Source organism: Macaca mulatta, chromosome 2 (genome assembly GCF_049350105.2).
Source record: "Macaca mulatta isolate MMU2019108-1 chromosome 2, T2T-MMU8v2.0, whole genome shotgun sequence".
In the NCBI taxonomy this organism is placed as follows: Eukaryota; Metazoa; Chordata; class Mammalia; order Primates; family Cercopithecidae; genus Macaca; species Macaca mulatta.
Window position 1 is genome coordinate 148244888 of NC_133407.1, and position 24656 is coordinate 148269543.

The 24656-nt window shown below is 40.6% G+C and overlaps 1 protein-coding gene across 50 annotated transcripts in view; it reads left to right on the forward strand.

Annotated features, from left to right (window-relative positions):
• The window catches only part of SETD5 (SET domain containing 5), an 83338-nt gene extending 59501 nt beyond the window's left edge, over positions 1-23837 (forward strand). For 27 of the 50 annotated variants that reach the window (XM_015130317.3, XM_077990542.1, XM_077990530.1 and 24 more), the window contains 7 exons: positions 9413-9660; positions 13482-13538; positions 15411-15881; positions 18490-18791; positions 20116-20249; positions 20736-20824; positions 21167-23837. In XM_015130317.3, the coding sequence (XP_014985803.1) occupies positions 9413-9660; positions 13482-13538; positions 15411-15881; positions 18490-18791; positions 20116-20249; positions 20736-20824; positions 21167-21775 (1910 nt within the window). In that variant the 3' untranslated portion in view covers positions 21776-23837. 50 annotated transcript variants of the gene reach the window in all.
• Positions 23838-24656: the final 819 nt, after the last annotated feature.

Sequence of the window (24656 nt, forward strand, 5' to 3'; positions counted from 1 at the left end):
AACAGCTGGGCGCTGTGGCTCGCACCTGTAATCCCAGCACTTTGGGAGGCCAAGATGGGAGGCTCCCCTGAGGTCAGGAGTTTGAGACCAACCTGGCCAACATGGTGAAACCCCGTCTCTACCAAAAATACAAAAATTAGCTGGGTGTGGTGGCAGGTGCCTGTAATCCCTCCCTAAAGCTACTCGGGAGGCTGAGGCAGTGGAGAATTGCTTGAACCCAGGAGGTGGAGGTTACAGTGAGCCGAGATCATGCCACTGCACTCCACCCTAGGCGACCAGAACAAAACTCCGTCTCAAAAACAAAAAAAATTTCAGACAGCTTTAAATCTAAAGTCCTTGTGCATTTTTAAACTAGATGTCAATGAAAAATCATCTGGTCCATTGGTTTTCACAGTGACTTGCAAAGGATCTAATTGAAAACACTTGTGATATCTTAATGTATTTTGTGACAATCTTTTTACCACAGTTTCTCCTGCAACTATCAGCTTAATTGAAAAGTTCTTTGTGATTTTCATAACTTTGTCTCTAAATCAGTTTTTTAAATATTAGACAGTCAAAATACCAAAGTAAATTAGATGCTAAAGCAACCTTTCAGGTTGCAACAAACAGAATATTTCAGATTTTCATAAAAAAACCACCTCATTGTTCCTGTTTACCAACATGCTGAATAAATGTAATGAACTTGAATTTAATTAGATAATTTTTTAATAGCAGATACTGCAACTAAAATCAGAACTTTTATTAAAGTTCTTATTTCATTTGGATTTTACTTCTTTTTAGATTTTATTTCGGAAAATGTGAATTGCCTTTTTTTTTTTTTTTTTTTTGAGATGGAGAATCAAGCAATTCTCCCTGCCTCAGCCTCCCAAGTAACTGGGATTATAGGCACCCGCCTGCTCACCCGGCAAATTTTTGTATTTTGAGTAGGGACGGGTTTCACCATGTTGGCCAGGCTAGTCTTGAACTCCTGACGTCAGGTGATCCGCCCACCTCGGCTTCCCAAAGTGCTGGGATTACAGGCATGAGCCACCACGCCCGGCTGTGAATTGCCGTTTTTTAAATTATGGATTTGGTTTATTCTTCTGTCTCTAGATTAGATTATACCTCATAAGTTACCACCTGTGTATCAGGATAATAAAATTCCATTTATCTGAAGGATAAATTATACTGTTTATTTAAAATATTTTCTTCTGGTATTCACCAAAGATTAGGGAGATTTAGTCAAATAAGATACTATAAAGAAATCTTGGTACCAGATTTCCATTTATATTATTTCTTTTTTAACAGCTTTTAAGGTGTAGTAAGAGTATAACTTAGCTGAAATAGACTATCATGTTTGTGTATCTTTATGGTGTGTATGTTAATGCATGTGTATAGTTAAGGTCGGGAACAGGAGATTGTATAGCAGTTCACATCCTGACTAGCAAAGGATTATAGGAAAAGTGTCTTTGTTATTACATGTCCTGGATAGAAGGAAATGAGGATTCCTAGTCACCAGCCTTTTTTGTTGTTGTTGAGCTTCTGCCCTAGTCTAACAGTGAGAAACATTCACAGGACACACCTTGCCCTTAAAGAGCAACATAGGAAAATATTTGATTTTAAAAATCAAGCAGCTGTCAAATGCGCAAGTTATATTGCTACAAAATTAGCATAAATTCTGAGGAATTATTTTTATTTGTTGGCTCTTTTGTTTTTGTTTTTTGTTTTTTTTTTCAAGAATACCAAAGAGATATTAAGAAAGGAGAAAGGATTTCTATAATAGAGAGAATCAAACAGACCTTTATTTGAAAACCAGCTGTCCCCTTTACTAACTATATCATGTTACTAAAAGTCTCTGAGGCCAGGCGTGGTGGCTTACATCTGTAATCCTAGCACTTTGGGAGGCCAAGGCAGGCGGATCATCTGAGGTCAGGAGTTCGAGACCAGCCTGGCCAACATGGTAAAACTCTGTTTCTACTAAAAATACAAAAATTAGCTGGGCCTGGTCACGCACCTGTAATCCCAGCTATTCGGGAGGCTGAGGCAGGAGAATTGCTTGAACCCAGGAGGCAGAGGTTGCAGTGAGACGAGATTGCACCACTGCACTCCAGTCTGGGCGACAGAGGGAGATTCTGTCTTTAGAAAAAAAAAAAAAAAGTCTCTGAGCCTCATCTGTAAAATGGGAATAGCGATACCTGCTTTATAGGACTAACATTAGAATGAATAATGTATATAAAGTTCTCAGTTTAGTATCAGGCCCGTAAGAGTAATTATTATTCTAAACAGAATACTCTTCTCGTAGAGTATTTGTGTATTAATAAATACATTAAAGATTCTGGCCGGGCATGGAGGCTCACGCCTGTAATCCCAGCACTTTGGGAGGCTGAGGCAGGCAGATCACGAGGTCAAAAGATTGAGACCATCCTGGCCAACATGGTGAAACCTCGTATCTACTAAAAATACAAAAAAATTAGCTGGGCGTGGTGGCGTGCACCTGCAGTCCCAGCTACTCAGGAGACTGAGGCAGGAGTATCGCTTGAACCTGGGAGGCAGAAGTTGCAGTGAGCCAAGATCATGCCACTGCACTCCAGCCTGGCAGTAGAGTGAGACTCCGTCTCAAAAATAAATAAATACATACATACATACATACATACATACATACATTAAAGATTCTAAGTTCCTAAAAGCTGAAACTTTATAGAAATAAAAGTTATTATCAAAGTAGGGCAGGGGCATGATGTTCGTTATTTGTAAATGATGTGGGTGTATTCCTAGAAGAGCCTAAATAATCATCTGAAAAACTTAGAATTAATAGTAAGAGTTTAGGCCAGGCGTGGTGGCTCACACCTGTAATCCCAGCACTTTGGGAGGCTGAGACGGGTGGATCACGAGGTCAGGAGATCAAGACCATCCTGGCTAACACGGTGAAACCCGTCTCTACTAAAAATACAAAAAATTAGCTCTGCGTGGTGGCGGGTACCTGTAGTCCCAGCTACTCGAGAGGCTGAGGCAGGAGAATAGTGTGAACCCAGGAGGTGGAGCTTGCAGTGAGCCGAGATCATGCCACTGCACTTCCGCTTGGGTGACAGAGCAAGACTCTGTCTCAAAAAAAAAAAAAATTGTTTTTTATAATAATGAGTTTATTAATATTACTGGATAGAAGAGTAAATATATAAAAAGTATAAATATATTTTTTAAAATCATTTACATACTAAGAAAGTAAATGAATACCAATTTTTTTGTTACCAAATTTAACAAAACTAAGAAACTGCCTAGGAATAACCTTAGTTGGATATATGGAGTAAATTGTTACTGAGAAATATTTTTAAAGTCTGAGGAAATTGAAATTTCTTTTTTACTTTTTCTTTTTTTTCATGAAACATGTGAACGTTTGATAAATTTCATGTTCATTATGGAAAGATTATCTATTTGTGTATATATATATTTCTTTCTCTCTCTCTCTCTTAGTTCCCATGAAACGGCCTTGTTTTTGGAGTTTGATTAAATGATTCTGAAGTCTACCTTTTAAAAAATAAGAAAAAATTGAAAAAATAATAATGAAGTACTTTCTCTTGAGGTGTAAGACTAGCTTCTAGTATGAAGCTAATAGTTAAATTTAGTATAATATTGATGCAAGAATGGATGTATATATGGAACAAAATAGTCAGAACAGGCCTAAATATAAATGTAAAAGTTGGTAAATTGTCGTGGAATTTTTACTTAGGAGATTGAAAAAGAATTAGATTCTAGCTGGACTGTCAGTGGCACATGCCTGTGACTCTCAACTACTTTGGAGACTGAGGTAGGAGGATCACTCAAGCCCAGGAGTCAGGTTAGGCCTGGGCCACACAGCAGGACCCTGTCTTTAAAAAAACAAGGTCCTTTGCCAAAGAAAGTTCTAGGCACGTTCAAATATATATGTATATTTTTTAATTCAAACTTGGGCCTGGCATGGTGACTCTCACCTGCAATTTCCAGCTCTTTGGGATGCCTAGACACAAGGTTCACTTGAAACCAGGAATTTGAGACCAGCCTGGGCAACAGAGAGAGACCCACATCTCTACAAAAAATAAAAATTAGCCAGGCATGATGGTGTGTTGCCTGTAGCCTTAGAGAGGCTGAGGTAGGAGGGTGGCTTGAGCCCAGGAATTTGAGGCTGCAGTGAGGTGTGATAATGCCACTGCATTCCAGCCTGAATGACAGCAAGACATCTATCTCTAAAAATAATAAATAATTCAATCTGTATTAACCATGTTTTTGTGTCTGTCCTGCCTCTGAATTAATAGAGGATTAATACATTGGGGAAAGGATTTGCAGTAAAACTGACAGGAGAGCCCTGCTAGCAATTTGATAAGATTTATCGTGTACATTAAAAATATTCATAATCCTTAACCTAGTAGTCATTCCTTTGTTCTGCTTGCTATGTTTCCTACAGAAATAGACACAGAAACCAAAATTTATATATAAGGTTGGTGCAAAAGTAATTGCGGTTTTGGACTATTAATTTTAAATCACTTTAACTAGGCTCAGGCACATCTTTATTAATCAAAATAGGAACCACTGCAATCAACACATTTTTGCCAATGAGAAATAAGTTTGTTTATTCCTGTAGCATAAAAATCCATGCTTCAGGATTCGACAAACTCTTGGAAAATATTTTCTGCATCCTGCTGGTTGTGGAAACACCTGCCCTGCAAAAAATTGTCAGATGCTTGAAGTGGTACTTAGTTGGCGAGAGGTCAGGTAAACCTGGTGGGTGAGACAAAACTTTGTAGTCAGATTTGTTCAACAGCTTCAAAAGTTGAATGAATTGGTTGTTAGAATAACTAATTCTTAGTTATTAACAATTGCAAAAACTATAGGTTAAAAATAATCTGAATTCCAACCCCAGGAATGGTAGAATTTGTAATTTTATCTGCTTGTGCACATACTTGTAATGGAGTATCATATAGTCTTTATTGAAATTTTTATTTTTGATTCATTTTATCAAATTAACTCCCTCTGCCCTCCAAAACAGCATAGTACCACTTTTGAATTAGATTTGTGATCTTAACTAGCACCTTGAATTTGTAAGAATATTAAAAGAATAATATATGATAACTAAGGTCCTTCTAGGAATGTAAGGATAAGATAATATTTGAAAATTTAATGACATTCATTTGTTAGCAGGTCAAATGGGGGAGGAGAAGTCATAACACAGTGACTGTTACCAATTTAATGATAAAATAACATACTTACGATTTTTTAACATGTAGCTGAAAAAGTTGCCAGTTGTCATGCATCATGAAAACTAAACATCAAAATAGGCTATCAAATTATCCCACTATTACCATTACTATTTAATATAGTCTGTAATTGTTAGCCAAAGTAATTATACCTCCCTCCCCCCGCAAAAAAAAGAAAATCAACATAAGAGATGTAAGTACTGGTAAAGAGTACTAATGTGTTATCATGTAGAAATACTATTATCTACCTAGAGAATTAATTGAAAAACTGGTAGAGATTAATATAGTAACTGGATAAAAAATAAGTATGTAAACTTTTTAAATGTTAATAACATTTAGATAACAAAGGGGGAGATATGTTTTTTTCATAGTAGTGAAAAAAAAACTAAAGAACGCTGAAGAGTAAACTTAATTAGACATGTGGTACATCTAGATGAAGAGGGACATAAATCAATATGTGAATAACAAAGATTGTGCCATGTTCCTGAGTAAGAATGCTTCTCAGATTACTCCTGAATTTCATGTAACACCAATCAGAATCCTAACCTTTTAAAAATAGTATGAGCATGGTCATTGAATGACTTCTATAGTTAGTTCATTGCTAAAATAGCTAAAACATTTTGGAGAACTAGAATAGAATAACTGGAATTGCCCAAACAATTTTAATAAAAAGTATGCTGGTGTTGAAGATAAACCCAGCATATGTAAGAATCTAATAAGATAAATATGATATTTCAAATTAATGGGAAAATTATAGTTATTCTACAATTACAGAAGATTTTGGAAGAAGGTGCTAGCTATTTGCTATAGGAAGAGAACAGATTAATTGCTACCGCATACTTAAGTATGTTCTTTTTTCCTTTTTTTTTTAATGGCAGTTTGTCAGTGTGAAATAAAATATGTTCTTTTTTAATTAAGATCTAAATTAAAAATTAAACATGGAGATAAAAGGAAAATAGGCTGGCATTTTTACAATGTCAGGGTAGGTTAGCAAAGATGTGATATCAGAAGCAGAAAATAAAGTGGTCCATTTGACTAAATAGAAACAAAACATATAGCAGAGACTTGTAAATAAAATTGAAAAGCAATCAGTAAACTGGGAAAATACATTTGTAATTTTATTGACAAGGGGTCAACATTCTTACTATTTAAAGAGCCCTTACAGATGAAGAAAAAGACCCCAACACCCCAGTAGAATGCAGGCTAAAGAACAGGAGCCAGCAGTTCTCACAGGACTAAAAATAAAGTTACTGCACATGTGTAGATATTTTTTTGATTTAATAATCCTACATGTAGCCATTTGTTCTTATAGCAAAAAATGAAAAATACTTGAATTGGTTAAATTTTGATAATACTAATGTTGTGCAGCCATTAAACCTGAACTGTAGATTTCTATTCATTATCATAAAAAAAAAGTTGACCATGTATTTCTGAGTGAAAATAGTTATTGAGTAGTGTAGGTAAGGCAAGAGTCAGTGAAGCAGTGTCTGGATAAAAATTTACCAGGATATTAGCATGCGTTTATTTGTGGATATGATTTTCAGGTTGTGTATGTGTTTATATAACCTTGGTAATTTTTTGAGTAAAGGTTAAAAAATAAATAAAAGATGGATAGATTTGACCATATAAAATTTGAAAACTATGTATGCAGGAAAAAGAGAAAAAGTGGGCAAATTATTTGGCCTTCTTTGGCCTGTAAACTTCTTAAGGGCAGACATCAGGTCTCTTGTTGAATACAGTATCATAATAAGTACTCAGTAAATATATGTTGAATGAATGCCATGTACGTTGATTTGCACATGGCAGATTTCACCTATATCTTCTAACTTTTTTCTACAACTAACTTCATCACTTAACATAATTGACTTTAGTAGTTATAGGGTTGGACCTAGCAGTACAGAGATCTTCTGAAAGATTCCGTTGTTTAAGACCCTTGAAATATTAAATATGTAAAAGTTATTCCGAATATAAGCCATGAATTACATGTTTGTTTCTGTTTTATACCTAGGCACTTTTTAAAAGAAGGAAAGAAAATTTAGTGTCTGGAACAAAAGGAAAATGTGAATATACTTCCAGTCTAGGAATATTAAAAATTCTGAGATACCAGAAAGGAAAAATACGCATCTTCAATAATTTTTTGCATTTATTCTTCCCTCTTCATCTAAACATCTCCTACCCTGGTTTAGTGCCTCATAACTCTTTGCTAACTACTGTATTAACTCCAGATGATTTCCCAGTTACTAGTCTCATACTGACCATTGCTTCCAGATAATCTTCCTGACCCAAAAATTTTCCTTGAAGGCCTGGAATAAATGTCACTCCTTCCATCCACCAAGCCTTGGGGATATACTTTATTGATTAAGAATATAGAAAGATGGGGCCAGGCGTGGTGGCTCATGCCTGTAATCCCAACACTTTGGGAGGCTCAGGTGGGTGTATCACTTGAGGTCAGGAATTCCAGACCAGCCTGGCCAACATGGCAAAATCCCGTCTCTACTAAAAATACAAAAATTAAGAATGTAGATAGATGGGAGCAAGAATACCTGTTTTGTCTCTCTCCACACATCAAGTTTCTCACCTTTAATATGGGGATGTTAATAATAGTGCTTGTTAAGGAGTTGTTAAAATTAGATATTTCACAATAAAGCACATGGCATAGTCTGTAGTATATAATAATCATTTAGAATACACCTTTTTTTTTTAAAACTAATGCATAGCAATATGATCACCTTTCTTGATCTTACTAATATGTTCTCTTTTTGTTTTTTGCTTTTGGTTTTTTTGTTTTGTTTTGTCTTTTTGAGACAGTCTCCTCGCTCTGTCACCCAGGCTAGAGTACAGTGGTGCAGTCTCAACTCACTGCAACCTCTGCCTCCTGGGTTCAGGTGATTCTTGTGCCTCCACCTCCTGAGTAACTGGGGCTACAGGCGTCCACCACCACATCTGCCTAATCTTTTTTGTGTATTTAGTAGAAACAGGGTTTTGCTATATTGGCCAGGCTGGTCTCAAACTCCTGGTTTCAAGTGATCTGCCTGCCTCAGCCTCCCAAAATGCTGGGATTATAGGCGTGAGTCACCACACCTGGCCTTCTTTCTATTTCTTACAAATTTTAAGCCTCTTGAAAATAGACTGTATGATGACCATTTTTCCCTCCATACCTAGTTCAGTAATCTGTAGGTATTAAATAAATACATATCTTTTTAACTATAAATGAATAAAACTGTGTTTTTATTCCGAGAATCAAGTGAGAAAGGTGCTTTGGCCTAAATGGTTACTAAAATATTTAAGTGTGGTAACTTGCTTTTTAAGTGGATCTAAGAAATATAGAAAATAGGATTATTCTAGTCAAAAAAAAAACGAATATAAACCTAATTTTTTAATGGTTGAGAGAAGTTTCTGTAGAAATCATTTCACGCTTTTTAGGTAGAAAAGGGGCTAGACATGGATCAGGAAATCATATAAGAACATTTTAGAAAGAGCTTCTGAAAAGGGACACAATATATGAGAGATGGTGAAAGGAATTTGGATTTAGCATCCCAGTACCTTTAGTTGGTGATATAGCAGTGTAGTAGAGGGTAACTTTAACACAGTAACAAAGACTTTTCAGAAACTCAATGTAAAAGAAAGAAATTTAGCAGTGGCTCAGGCCTGTAATCCTAACACTTGGGGAGTCCAAGGCGGGCAGATCACCTGAAGTCAGGAGTTCAAGACCAGCCTGGCAAACATGGTGAAACCCCATCTCTACTAAAAATACAAAAATTAGCCGGGTGTGGTGGTGCGTGCCTGTAATCCCAGCTACTCAGGAGGCTGAGGCAGTGAATTGCTTGAACCCGGGAGATGGAGGTTGCAATGAGCCAAGATAACGCCATTGCACTGCAGCCTTAGCAACAGAGCAAGACTCCGTCTCATAAATACATACATAAATGAATAAATGAAAGAATTTTATATTTTGCACTGGTAGAAATTAAATTAGAGATCAGTCACATTCGATTTACCTGGAGTTTGGGAGATAGAATGTTTTCAGAATTATTTTAAGTGTGGTAATTAAAGAGTTTCTTTGGGATTTTGGCTTGATTGGAGGAGATAACTTAATGGGATGAGGCAGAAGACAGTTAAGAGCCATGGTAGATTACAGATTAATGGCTTTACTGTAGAGCCTTAAATTAATCTGTGATTTCAAACTCTCATCCAAGCTTTGTGTTTCACAGACTTGTTGAGCCCATTAAAGAAATGGAAGTCTCGCTATCTGATGGAGCAGAATGTCACCAAGTTACTTCGGCCTCTGTCTCCAGTCACACCACCCCCTCCCAATTCAGGCTCAAAGAGCCCCCAGCTGGCCACGCCTGGCTCATCTCACCCAGGAGAAGAGGAGTGTCGAAATGGATACAGCCTCATGTTTTCACCAGTCACATCTCTTACTACTGCTAGTCGCTGCAACACTCCTCTGCAGTTTGAGGTGATTTGGGTTTGGTTGCCGGGAGTGCTGGATATGAAAATCACCATTTGTACCTTCTCATTTCAAATATAATACCATTCCAAATATTTCTTTACTATCTTCCTTCCCCATCTCAGTAAGAGAATGGGAAACCTCAGGGTCATTGTGGCCTATTACCTGGTCACCTCTCATCTTGGCAGCCCCTATACTTCCCAAAATAGGCATAGTGCTACCACAGATCCCATTCGTGTATCTTTTGCATGCAGTCCATCAGTCTCCATATATTTAGGTAGTAAGCATGCTAGATCTCCATTGTTATCTTTACTGTAAACTTTGGTCAAAATAGGCCTCTAGCTGCCTGTAGTATCTGTTAGTAACACCAGCCTGAGAGCACAGATGATATTGATTGATTGTGTCTTCGTTTCTAGGCCTTTAAATAAGTGAAGTGTCTTTCCCAGGTTGTTTGGTATTTTCATTGTGGCCTTAGTGAACAGAGATTTAGAAAACATTGGGGTATGGCTTATGGCGAATGCAGGTTTTTTCCACTCCAGGTTACTTTCCCTCTTTGTTATAATGTCTTAGGAATGAGAAGTAGACAGGAGACTAGCAACATGTATTCATGAGACAAATTTATTACCTTCACTGTGGGATTAAGTTAGAAATGTCTGCCTCAGCTGTTTCAAAAAGTGATTTTGAATCACTTTAGTGTTCAGGTTCGGATGACAGCAGGTTTCAATAGAATCCATGTATACTTTTTTAAAACACTTCATCTATTGCATGTTACTTTGATTTGTAATTAAAATGGACACTGTCTCTTCCTTCCTTCTCAGAAAAATTTGTTCTGACCACTAAACACACTCTGCTGCTCTGCCCCCTTGCTTGCACTTCTCCAGATGTGTTTTTTGAGAAAGGTGAACGTCCTAACCAATCTTACGTTTCCTATTCAGCTTTTCCAAGTATGAGGATTCAGAATACTTGGATTTTTATATGAGTAACTAAGAGGTAGCTAGCAACATTGAAAGTAGAACTATATTATGTCTTACCCTAGATCTCTACTTTTGGAGCAGACCTCTTTCCGGGTGAGGGAAAAAACCTCCTGGTTACATATGAGTTATCTAGGGAAATTACTCTTTACCGGATTCTTTATGGAATTCTTTCAGCCAGATAATACAGCAGCTGATTCAAGCCTTTCTAACTTTGTCTACTTGCAGTTGACTTTGCAGTTGGCACCTAGAGCTTTACAGTAAGGCATCATGAGAGGAATTCTCCCGGGAGGGCCTAAGATTATAGGAATAGAGTTTCATACTTTATCAATACAGACTTTATTATAAATGTGGGATTATGAAAATTAGAAGGAGGCCGGGCATGGTGGCTCATGCCTGTAATCCCAGCACTTTGGGAGGCTGAGGCGGGCAGATCACAAGGTCAGGAGATCAAGACCATCCTGGCTAACACAGTGAAACCCCATCTCTACTAATAATACGAAAAATTAGCCAGGTGTGGTGGCAAGCTACTTGGGAGGCTGAGGCAGGAGAATGGCGTGAACCCGGGAAGTGGAGGTTGCAGTGAGCCGAGATCGTGCCATTGCACTCCAGCCTGGGCAACAGAGCAAGGCTCCGTCTCATTAAAAAAAAAAAAGAGAAAATTGGAAGGTAAGTCACTTTCCAAAACAAGCAGGTTCAGCACTCAGTGTGTTCCTTATCCCTTGTAGCATTTGGGATAACTATTAAACACTGCAAATATAAAGTGGTTTTGGTTTTCTTTTTTTTTAATTGCTGGTCATTTTAATAATACAGTCCAACCTTAATGTTAGAATACCAGGAGGGAAGGAAAATACTAAATAGTAAAAGGTCCAAGGCATGGTTTCACTTGCAATTTAAGGAAAATTTACCTTTCTCATCAATAATAGAACAGATTTCACCACCCTGAACCATTCTAATCACCATTTTAATAGCCATACTCTTTGCTGTGTTCTAGTACAGAGAGGTGGAGAGGCTTTTTTGTATCAAAGGCTGTGACACATTGTGAAATATCAAAAAGGTTTCGCATGTAAAGACCAGCTTAGGCTGGGCATGGTGGCTCACAGCTGTAATCTCAGTGCTTTGGGAGGCTGAGGCAGGAGGATTGCTTGAGGCCAGGAGTTTGAGACCAGCCTGGATAACATAGTGAGACCACATTTCTCCAAAAATAAAATACAAAACTTAGCCAGGTGTGGTGGCACACACCTATAGTCCCAGCTACTTGGGAGGCTGAAGCAGGAAGATCACTTAAGACCAAGAGTTTAAGGCTGCAGTGAGCTGTTATTGTGCCACTACATGCCAACCTGGGCAGCAGTGAGATCCCATCTCTAAAAATAATTAATTAAAAGACCAGCTTAGGCCAGGTACAGTGGCACACACCTATAATCCCAGCTACTCGAGGGGCTAAGGCACAGGAATTGCTTGAGCCTGAGAGGTTGCAGTGAGCCAAGATTGCGCCATTGCATTCCAGCCTGGGCAACAGAAGGAGACTCTGTCTCATAATAAAAATAAATAAATAAATAAAAAACACTTTAGCATATTAGTTTGGGGACGGATATTTTTGAAAAGGAAAAAAGCATTCAGGAAAATGGTGAGAAGCCTTAAGTGCTAAGGGAAGAAGGTAAGAAGATAAACAGTAGAAGAGAACAACAAGATTTTCAGGAGGGGAAAGCATCTAGAAAAAACAGTGGAAGCAACATTGGGAGGGCAAGCTTAGTTAGCCTCTCCTTTCTACCAGAATAAGCCTCCCCTCCTTTTCTTGCCCTAAGAGCCATATTCCACTCACCATTTCACACATAGATGTATACCACCCACTCACTCTCCATGCCAAGTAAAATTCACAGCCAAAACCCTGCTTTGCTGAAACAGCCTCATTTCCCCTACCTCAGCATATGCCTGCCACCTAGGCCACAGTTATTCAGAGTCTACATTAGGCACCCTCTCCTTACCTCAGCCCTAGCACCCCTGAATTACTATCACACTACCACCATCACTCTCTTCACGTGTTTCCATTTACATCTTTCCATTAAGCACTCACTGCTCAGTCTCTGTTTGTTATGGGAGTGCTGCCTCACCTGAAAGTCCCAAGGTGAAATCCTACCCTCTATAGGAGGCAGGGACTTAAGTATACACATACATGCTTTTTCTGCTCTGTTGCCAAAAGTACAATGGATTTTACAAAATAACATTAATAGGGGTGGCTCAGGTCTAATTAGATTATGCTTAGAACCACCTCTAGCCTGTGAGCTAGAGATTCCATCAGTCACATTTCCTGTAACTCATTCAAGAAGAACTGGCAATCTCCCTAACCAGGTCAGTCCCCAGAACACTAACGTCTCCCCCTGGATAGCAGTGGGAGGACCTGAGGCATATAAGAGAATAAAGAAATGTGACAAGCAGAAGAGGCATTGGGTGAAGGAACAAGGTCCATCTAAGGAAGAATAAGGGGTAGGATGCCCCTCAGTAACAAATACTATAGGTTGCTAAACTCTCATCTAAAATACAAAGACGTATAACACTAAAATTTCACCAGTCTAACTCTTTCCTTATATGTGCTTGAGATGTTTACTTACAGCATGAAACATTATAACCAATTTATCCTTAAATGCTTTCAAAGATACCAGGAAGCATTTTAACAAGTCATTCTGTCCATCGAGATGAGTTCTGCAGTTAAATATTTCCCCTATGCATTCTTATTCAACTTCTCCGACCCCCAAAAAAGTTGTGGCTAACATCTATGCTTGCTTTTATTTTTTGTTTGTTTTGTTTTGCTTCTTGACTTCGAGTAGATGAATAATAACAAGATGCTTTTCCCTCCTCTAGAACATATCCTCCCCTGAGAGTTCCCCTGCGCATAGGCCCGAGTCCCTGTCACCCGAGGTAGTTATCACACCATCTCAATCACACTTGGAGGCTGAGAGTGAGTGTTCATGAATGTGTTCCTGAGTGTGTGGGGAGGGCTGGGGATCTGAGTGAGTGGGGTGATGGGCTGGAGGGCGGCCACTCAGTCACAGTAAGTTAAAGGAGCCTTCCTGTGTGACTGTGACTACACAGGCCTGTCAATGTAGATGGAGGAAAATGAAGTAGGGGTATGTGTGAGTGTGTGGTGTGTGTATGTTTGGTGGGGTTGGTTTTTGTTGTTTGGGGGAGGGGGTGGCTGGAGTTCTATTAAAGAATAGAATCTAGAAGTCAAGATGCTGATATGTGGTAGGAGCCTTGTTAAAGAAAGGCTAATAAATAAGGAAAATTGAGTCAAAAGTTGGTAAGAGCTGTTTTTTGAGTTGGGTGGTGACTTATGCTTTGTTCTAGGGTTAATCTAACAGCTCTGTAAACCAGATGTTTTGGCCTTTGGTTGATAGATTGAGCAGCTTCTTCAGGAAGGGAAAGTCATTCTGTCTTTCAGCTTTCCTACATTTTCTCTGTAGCTCCTTACTGGGTGCACAAGGAAACCAAGTGAGTCCCTGGCTTTGTGTCATAGGCCACCATTCTGCAATGGTTAGGATATGGTTGCTATACAAGTGTTATCTCTTAGGATATCAGTAGAGTGGTTTTCTCACAAACCGTTCTGCTGTGGATATGTCAAACTCAGATTTTAGTGCTAGAGTTTCTATTATAAGCTTTCAGATGTAATAACAATGAACTCTGAATCTGTTAATACATGGGACCTTTTTTCTCTTGAAAGTTAGAGTCTCTCAGAAATATTCAACTGAACTTTAACCCCACCCCCTTCCAATAAAAAATTAGGGCATAATTCAGTGACAGTCTAGTAAGTTCTGAATCAGTAGTAGTTGATAGGTTAATGTGAAACTGAAAAAGGTTGTATTCCACTAGTATATTAGAGATTTTCTTGGTGTTTTGACTCTAGCTTGTTAGGAAAGTAAAGCTCTCTCTCCTCAGTTGTTAAAAGGTTCTAAGATAGCATAATTTGAAGACTGATATGGTATGGTATCTGGTTTTCTGGTACCATTCTTTGTAGGTGGTTAGCTGTAGTTGACCTAGCGTTGGAAGTTTGGAGGTTATGATAACCAAATAGTAGGTGGGGTTTATTTTTGGTACATTTCAGCATTTCAGAATCTGCAGTGATGAGCATTAGTGGTCTTGTGGTATGTTGACATACATTAGAGGATAAAGAAAGAAGAACTGAGTGGCCAGAAAGTTGTATGAGAAACACACCTTCTTTAACAGTGAAAGTGAGTGAAGAACTGGTTGGTTGATGTCTTTAATGCCATCCTCCTTTACTGAACCAGTAACTTAAATACTTGCCTTTCCGTCTACTTTCTTCTTCCTCCACCTTTTTCCCTCCCCCCCACCTTGCATTAATATTAATTTAGAAATTGATAACCCCAGAAGCCAGTTATCTTAAGACACCAGTCTCACCTTTGTAGTGTGCATGGGGCTAAGGTAAATTCCTTATTATACCACTTGTCCCTTAGTGTAGTACAAGGTGACTCAGCAACCTGATGAAAGGCTAAGCAGGCAAAATAGTCACATTTAGCCAATTACCTAACTTTCCCAGTATTTCCCATCCAGAAAGACTTGAAAGCAATTTGGGAAAGGCCGGGATTCTTTAGTACTCTGGCCTATATACACTGTTGCTACGTGGGACTATTACAGAATATAATGGCTTTATCTGCTCTACTTCCATCCCTCTTATCTTTCCCTGTTCACCTGTGTCCCTCTCCCCTCCTTTCTGCCCTTTGACTTTTTCCTTTCTCCCCTACCCCATGTCTCCGTTGATTTTTATTCTTTCAGCTTTGTCACCGAAAAGACCTGGATTTGGCAAAAGTAGGATACCTTGACTCCAACACTAACAGCTGTGCTGATAGACCTTCCCTACTCAACTCTGGTCATTCTGACCTGGCTCCTCATCCCTCCATCGGACCCACTTCTGAGACTGGTTTCCCAAGCAGAAGTGGAGATGGACATCAGACCCTCGTGAGAAACTCAGACCAGGCATTTCGGACAGAGTTCAACTTGATGTATGCCTACTCCCCTTTGAACGCTATGCCTCGAGCAGATGGACTGTATCGAGGTTCTCCTCTAGTGGGGGATAGGAAGCCTTTACATTTGGATGGGGGATATTGTTCGCCTGCAGAAGGATTTTCCAGCAGATATGAACATGGCTTAATGAAAGACCTCTCTCGTGGATCCTTGTCACCTGGTGGGGAAAGGGCCTGTGAAGGAGTCCCATCTGCCCCCCAGAACCCACCACAGAGGAAAAAAGTAAGTGTTTCATGTTATATCGGTGAACTTTTCAAGAATGTTAACCAAGTAATTCAGTAGATATTCGTAAGTTTCTGCTATGTGTTCTGCACTACTCTCAAACAAGTGAGACATAGTCTCTGCCATATCCAGTGAAAGACAGGCTGTTTTAATACAACTTGGTGAGTGTTGTAAATATTCAGCAAATGTAAATGCCTGTATGTGCCATACACTTGCTAGACAGTTGAGAGGTTAGAACAGTGAAAAAGAAATTTTACCTATTATTTAGTGTGTCCCAAGTTCTAGGCACTGTGTTAAGCTCTTTAAATGTGTTTTATCCTCACAGTAAGCCTATAAGATAGGCATTTTCCATTTTGCACACGAGGAAACTAAGGCAAGTTGAGTAACTTTCCCATGGTCACACAGCTAGTAAATGGAAGGACCAGGATACTACCCAGTTTGAGAGATAAGGCTAGAGAGAGAGGTGGCAGGTTACTGATATAGCTGAATCTCAAACAGTAAGTAGGAGTCAGCCAACCAACAAATGAGGGTGAGGCATGTTACAGTAGAGGGAGTAGAACGGGTAATTACGTGGCACTCCATTGGGCGGGCAGCAGGCATGCAGTGTGGTGCAAACAGTTGGATGTTGTTGTATCAGGTGGAAGGCTGGGAGAGCCAGGAGGAAAGTGCAGAGAGTGCTGGGCTGGGCCAGGCCATAGAGAGCTTGCTAATGGGTGGGGACTCCACTTCTAAGTAATGCCTGATCTAGAAGTTACAAAGCCAAAAATGTGCTTTTGTATAAATGGTTCTCAACTAGGGGTGTTTGGGAATGTGTTGGAGTGTTTTGAATTGTCCCAGTGACTTGCATTTATTGAGCAGGGCCAGGGATGCTGAATGTCCTATGTAGGGGACAGTACCACGTAATGGCCAAACATCTGTAGTATCCTCATTGAAATGAAACTTAGTGGTTTTTTATATTTTCGTGATGATAATATTCATTACCAGAATTTATTAACTTCTTTCCAAAATTATGTATAGAAAATGCATATGCAAAACTGTCTATATTTGTTACATTTGCACAGAAAAATGAGAACCCTAAGGGGATAGAAGGAGGAGGAAACATTGGCAGATAATTTGGATTAGGATAGTAATTGATTTCAAAGATTGTTGCATGAACAGCATTGACTACCAGAAACAAAGATGAAAACAATCTTTAGATTTCTGGTTTTATAATATTTACTATGTGCAAAAGTCATAGAAATCATAATATGTTATTTCAGAAACACTTCTGAAATTTATTGGGCACATTTAAGCATAAATTTAAGCATATTCAAATTCTGTGCTGGATGTTTAAGATAAAAAGCCCTCCTAGAACTTAGAGTTTAGTCAGGGAGCAATCAAGACACGGTAGAAAGTTCTACGGCCTGTGTAAGTAGTGTGCCAGAACAACAAAGAGGAGGTGTACTAGGCAGGGCAGGGATTATGGTCAGCAGGGTGGGGTGGGGGGTCTGCTGTCAGAAAAGAATGAGCAAGTGTTAGGGAGATGAAGGGGAAGTTGGGGAGAAGTTACCAAGTTGTTTTCTAGAGCTAGCTTGCTAAAAGTATAAACTGGAAATAATAATTTCCTCTCTTTTTACATTAATTACGTCTATGTCTAACAGAAACAATAATAAATTCCTATTTATTTCTTGAAAAATTGAGCATATTGGCCGGGCGCGGTGGCTCAAGCCTGTAATTCCAGCACTTTGGGAGGCCGAGACGGACGGATCACAAGGTCAGGAGATCGAGACCATCCTGGCTAACACGGTGAAACCCCGTCTCTACTAAAAAATACAAAAAACTAGCCGGGCGAGGTGGCGGGCGTCTGTAGTCCCAGCTACTCGGGAGGCTGAGGCAGGAGAATGGCGTGCACCCGGGAGGCGGAGCTTGCAATGAGCTGAGATCCGGCCACTGCACTCCAGTCTGGGCGACAAAGCGAGACTCTGTCTCAACAAAAAAACAAAAAAAAAAAAGAAAAATTGAGCATATTTAAGTACTCTGGAGCATTGGTTTTTTTTTTTTTTTTTTTTTTTTTCCTTCTCACTCTCTCTCTTTCTCTCCCTCCCTGTCCTCCATCTCCTTCTTCTCTTCTCCCTGCTTCTGTCTCTCTCTCATGCTCTCAAACAGCTAATTCTAGGGGCTTCCAAGGAGTGCAGAAGAGCCATCAGAGTCACCTGGGAGGCTTTTTAAACTATACAAGCTTCCAATTCTCCCTTCTCTGGGTACTCCCATTGTTGCAAATAACTATGATAGCACACTTCTGTTACTGTGTAACGGTAACCTCACAAGTTTTTCTGAAGACAGAAAAAAGTATGGTGGTCTAATTGGCAAACATTCTTTAGAAACTTACCTCCTAGTTTATTATCTTCCTCTTACCAATTTCCAGCTGTCTTAATTATGTAGCTGTGCTCAGATCTCTTTCACACCCCCCAAAAAAAGTTGTCAGGGTTGGTATCTGCTTTGTTGGCATGGCTTGGCTAGTGGTTTACTACGGTACCATCTTTCCTTCTTTCCCTGTTGCTAGTGATCCACTAATGATATCCAGCTAGAGTACCGTTTTTTGTTTGTTTGTTTGTTTTTTCCTTTCTAGGTATCCCTGCTGGAGTACCGAAAACGGAAACAAGAAGCTAAGGAAAATTCTGCTGGTGGGGGAGGTGACTCTGCCCAGAGCAAAAGCAAGTCTGCAGGAGCTGGGCAAGGCAGCAGTAACTCCGTTTCTGACACTGGTGCCCATGGTGTGCAGGGATCCTCAGCCCGAACCCCATCTTCCCCTCACAAAAAATTCTCCCCATCTCATTCCTCTATGTCCCATTTGGAGGCGGTAAGCCCATCAGATTCCAGAGGCACTTCTTCATCTCACTGCAGACCTCAAGAGAATATCAGCAGTAGGTGGTAAGTTTATATCTGATGTTTTATAGTTAAATTGGGAATGGGGGGAGTATATATCTAGGATCATTCCCAGTTTTACCTAAAATCTATGGGAACACTTGATGGGAACATCTGAGACAGCCAGCCAACAGTACCATCTGTCCTGTTCAGCTGATTTAATAGTGTCAGCTGCAACCCCCCAGCTTTGCAGAATTAAGAGTTACCAACATGCCTGTGGAGCAGCGCTTTGGATGACATGTAGTTATGGATGCAGATGAGCTCTTTTATTTGGTGGGCACTAACACTGCCTCTTCTATTTCTCATTTCACATGAAAGGTGAGTCAAGAATCCAGCCAAGTTCCACATGAATTAACAACAAATGTCTCTCTTCCACACAGTTAGCATATACAGAGCAAAAAGACATTCTGAAAGGACTTGTCTGGTTTAGGGGAGACCGCAAATTTAAAAATGAATAATACTGGTGGCAAATACTGAGGATCAAATGTGTGAAATAGAGAATGAAGCACAGGAGTTCAGGGATCTTGAACTGAAAAAATAAGTCCGAGAAAGAAGAGTCCTGGCTCATATGTTTAATGTTCATTAATCTATGAAACCTTTATTAAACCACTACTATGTATCAGGCATATGATTTCCCAAAGGAGAAATTTTAACATTTTTAAATAGGGGTTCGGGGAAGTTGACATCTTTAATCCACTTTTTCCTTGATTTCTTTTTCTTTAAAAGTGATTGTTGTTGTTAAAAGTGGTTGTTGTGGTGGTGGTGGTTGTTGTTAAAAGTGGTGGTGGTGGTGGTTAAAAGTGGTTGTTGATGATGATGATGATGATGTTTCTCTTTTGTGCCTGACATAGTTGGAGGCAGAGGAAATACCTTGTTTTAAATTGGTTCTGAAGAAAGTGTTAAGAGGATGTTTTTTTGTTTTTTTGTTTTTTTTTTTTTTTTTTTTTTTTGAGACGGAGTCTCGCTCTGTAGCCCAGGCTGGAGTGCAGTGGCCGGATCTCAGCTCACTGCAAGCTCCGCCTCCCGGGTTCACGCCATTCTCCGGCCTCAGCCTCCCGAGTAGCTGGGACTACAGGCGCTGCCACCTCGCCCGGCTATTTTTTGTATTTCTTAGTAGAGACGGGGTTTCACCGTGTTAGCCAGGATGGTCTCGATCTCCTGACCTCGTGATCCGCCCATCTCGGCCTCCCAAAGTGCTGGGATTACAGGCTTGAGCCACCGCGCCCGGCCAAGAGGATGTTTTAAGAAAATACACTGTGCACCTTGGTTAGGGCTTCATTTGTTTTGGTTAAGTCCTGTGGCTTGAACTTGCACCCTGTTGCCTTTACAGGATGGTTCCCACATCAGTAGAACGACTCCGAGAAGGAGGAAGTATCCCCAAGGTCCTCCGAAGCAGTGTGAGGGTGGCCCAAAAGGGAGAGCCCTCTCCCACGTGGGAGAGTAACATCACAGAGAAAGACTCAGGTGAGCCCATGGCCTTCTACTGCTACCACATTCAGGGACACATGAGCCAAGTCCTGTACAGTTCATGCCGAGTTCTGAGTTGAGGTGAGTCAGTTTCTGAAGCAGTTGGGCTCTGCCGTATGCTAGGTTCTAGCCCACTTGTGCTCATTTTGGCTACAACATTTGTAAGATCTAGCGTTGCTTGCTCTCTGTCTGCTCTTTTTTCCCCAAGGAATACCTTTCTGTAACTCTCATCTCTCCAAAGTCCTGGAAATCTACTTCGATGAAGGATGAAGAGAAAGAAGGAGACGGGAATCAGATCAGGCATTTAGAACATAGCCCATAATTAACCACTCCTTTTGCCCTTCTGGCATGCTGCACTCACCCAGTTTGTCACAAAGAGAGCAGCATGGGTTGGTGATGGCATTGGTGATTTGAATGAACAATGGCTGTTTCTTACTTATTCTAAGAAGCCAAGTTGATTTTTTTTTATGTGTTACCTTCCAGACCCTGCAGATGGAGAAGGTCCAGAGACATTGAGCTCAGCACTCTCTAAAGGAGCAACTGTTTACAGCCCTTCCAGATACAGCTACCAGGTGAGATGAGAAATTGTTGATATCTAGATACAGGAGTGTGTTCTGGGTTCCAAATTGTCCTGGCCATCCTTTGCCATTGAGATGCTGTCTTTGCATATAGTTTCAGCAACTTTGGAAATAAGTCATCATCTGCTTGCCCTTAGGTAATAAATTATGCCAGAAAATGAATAAGGTGATCAAAGAGAGACATTTTACTGCCTTTGGTTTCCTAAAAAGAATACATGGTTAAAAGATGAAGAAAAAAAAAACATAGGGTATTATAAATGTTTACCATTTATATTAAAAGTCAGCCATTTAAGGGACTTGTTCACCTCCTTATTCTTTTCCTCCCAACTTTGCTAGCTCCTGCAGTGTGATAGTCCTCGGACAGAATCACAAAGCCTCCTTCAGCAGAGTTCCTCCCCCTTCAGAGGACATCCTACACAATCTCCAGGATACAGTTATCGAACTACTGCACTGAGACCTGGAAACCCCCCCTCTCACGGTTCTTCAGAATCATCCCTCTCTTCCACGTCCTATTCCAGCCCCGCCCACCCTGTGTCCACAGACTCGTTGGCCCCATTTACGGGGACACCAGGGTATTTTAGCAGCCAGCCACATTCTGGAAACAGCACTGGCAGCAATCTTCCAAGGAGGAGCTGCCCTTCTAGTGCTGCTAGCCCTACCCTGCAGGGACCCTCAGACTCGCCAACCTCAGACTCGGTTTCTCAGTCCAGCACAGGAACTCTGAGTTCCACCTCCTTTCCTCAGAACTCTAGGTCATCATTGCCATCAGACTTACGGACTATCAGTCTGCCCAGTGCTGGGCAGTCAGCTGTCTACCAGGCCTCCAGGGTATCTGCGGTTTCCAATTCACAGCACTACCCACACCGTGGGAGTGGGGGTGTGCACCAGTACCGACTCCAGCCACTGCAAGGGTCAGGAGTCAAGACTCAGACAGGACTTTCCTAGGGCTTCTGGATTTGGGCAAACAGAACTGAATGAGCCCATAGCTGCTTCCTTCCAGCTGCCTCTTGAACCTAGGCCGAGCATATTGCTGGGGAAGGGGGGGTACAAGGTGCCAGAGGATTGGGTCTGGTGGACAAGAAACAAGACTTGTGGTCACAATTGGCCTCTGGCCTTGGAGAAAGATGTAAATCTTGTCTGAAGCAGAGACTATAAAGAAGTTTCTCCCTGCTGTCAAGGGTACATTGTTGACAAGCAAATGGTGTTTCAGTTAGTAACGGTTCTAAGTGCAATGAGTTGTGTTGAAGCCTCCGTCTCCCATCCTTGCCTGTAGCCTGTAGTCACTTGTGCAGTGAGGACATCTTTTTAAATTTAAAAAAAAAAAAAAAAAAAAAAAAAAGTTTTCAAAGGAAAAAAGGTGAAAAGAGCCAATCTCAAAAGCCCCAAGCCATCTGAGTACTGTTAGGGTTTTATGCACTTAAGAAAAAAGGTAGGTATATGAATGTTCATCCTAAGACAACCATTCCAAAAGCAGGTATCTGGCCAATGTGTGTCCACCAAGAATACTGCCTATCTTTGTCTTAAGATCACCAAGAAATAGGCAAGGATAGTAAAGCTTGGAACCTGCACCGACTGGAGGGTGCCTGGCTCTTTGAAGAAACGCTCATGGTCAGCTCTTGATTATTCGGGAGCAGATTATCTGAGTAGATTGAGCCTCCAACTGTTGCTATCCTACTCCCCCTTCCCAAGCTATTTCACAGCTCAGTAACCCATGAAGTAAGTAGACAAGGAAAAGCGGAATGAGACAGGATATAGGCCAATTGCATTGCTACTTACCAGCTTTTGGCAATAAATTTGATTAGGAAGGATACCGAGTGGTTTGGGAATGCTTCGAATTTTATTTTTTCTACTCCCAATTAATCAGGAGTTGATGATCCCATGAGCAGGACCGCCTCCATGATTGGGGAGCATGCACTTGTGACTGCAGGGTAAGAGTGGGAAGATAGGTTTGTGGAGTGGCACCGACAGGACTGTGATTGTGTGTGGGCCTGCCCCACATTTCTTTGGGGGATGCTTATGTGAGAGTGGGCCCAGTGAAAGAGTTACCAAGCCACCCACACCCCTAACACTGTTCTGGATGAGAGATGAGAGCAGACCGGCTTCTCCCCATCAGTGCATTGTGCCTGTTGTACACCCCTGGAGGAGCCCTGGAGCCAGCCCAGGTGGGGTACACAATCTTTTTAAATTCCATATGGTTGCCAGCTTATTTCTTTCACTTGTTTACTGTAATATCTGGCGTGTTTTTATTTATCTAATTTTGTATTCAGTTATAACCATGGTAGGGGTAGTGAATATATGACAGGTGTAATCCCTGGTGCTGCAGTGGACCTTCTTTTCTTTTGGACAAGATAATACTGTGAGTTTCCCTCCTTCCTTCCCTCTAATTTGTTTTCCTTTTCTCCCCCAGCCTCTTGCATCCCCTTCTTTTCTACCCTGTCCTACAACTATCATATGCACAGTCTTCTCTCTTTGTGTGTGACTGTTACAAAATTTCACTTTTCAAAATCGAAATCAGGTGTTTGCTCAAATGAGGGGAGATTTTTTTTTTGTTTTGTTTTGTTTTTAATGCTGAGACCTCAGCAGAGTACTTTTCTTTTTGTTGTTTCCCCCACAAACCCATCAGTCTGGGAGAGCATTGGGAGTGGAAATCATGTTGCCTGGGATGCTGGTTTCTTTGTATATTATATAAAACGTATGTAAATGTCTCTCCATTTGGGCTGGGGTTTGCATTCTCCCCTTGGCTATTAACCGAGGGGAGAGGCCAGCGGGCAGGCGGCCCTCACCCTGCCTGGCACGTGCAGAGACCCCAGCCACTCTGTGTGGGCAGGGTGCTGTCAAGACCAGACCTCTTGGGGGGGTAGGGGCGGGGGGGTGGGGGGAACTCTTGGAAGGGAAGAAGTATCACTTCTTTCTCAAGTGGAGTGTTTACACCTTGCTGTAACATTTGAACTTTCACAAGAGATGTAATAATTTTGATAATAAAATTCTTAACCATAATAATCAAAAAGTTGAGAACTTCTTTGTCCAATTTTGTGGCCCTGCCTTACCTAGTTAATGCCATTTTTATCTGAGGAGAATGTGCTGTTGGTGGAGTTGTTTTCCCCATCATAATGGGGCCAGGAATACTGTCTGACCTTCCTTCGCTTTTTATGATTGCAGTCAGGACAGTGTGAAGGCAGACCCTGCAACAGGGCAAGTGAGCATTAAAAACTGCCTTGAACTTGAGTGGTGTTCCTCATCTTGGAGCAACTATTCATTGGTCTTTTTCTTTTTCATTCAAAAACAATGCCAGACATTGTTTTTGGTGCTGGGCTTATGGTGATTAGAATGCTGGTTGAGGGTGGGCAAAGTAAGGTCTCTTCTTTCATGGAGTTTACATTCTAATGGAGGAGAGACCTAAACTAGTATATAATTTTAAATAGTCATTGCCATGTTAACAGTTAATTGTTTCATAGCAGATATGAAGGAGCCACTCTAGATTGGTTGGTCAAGAAAAGTCTTTGAGGAGTTGACATTTAAACTGAGACTTCAGTGACAAGGAGGCAGTCCTGGGACGATGTGAGTGAAGTTTGTTCTTGAACATTGCAGACTCTGTGGTAGAAAAAGCTTGGTTAAGATGTAGTAAATGGGTGGGGCCGGGCAAGAGGATAGAATATTCTGTAAGAGGGAGATAGGGGTCATATCATGTAGAGCAGTGGTCGGCAAACTCACTCTATAAAGGACCGGATAGTAAATATTTAGACTTTGCAAGCCATATATGGTGTCTGTCATAACTATTCAGCCCTTTGGCTGGGTGCAAATCATGCCTGTAATCCCAACTGGGAGG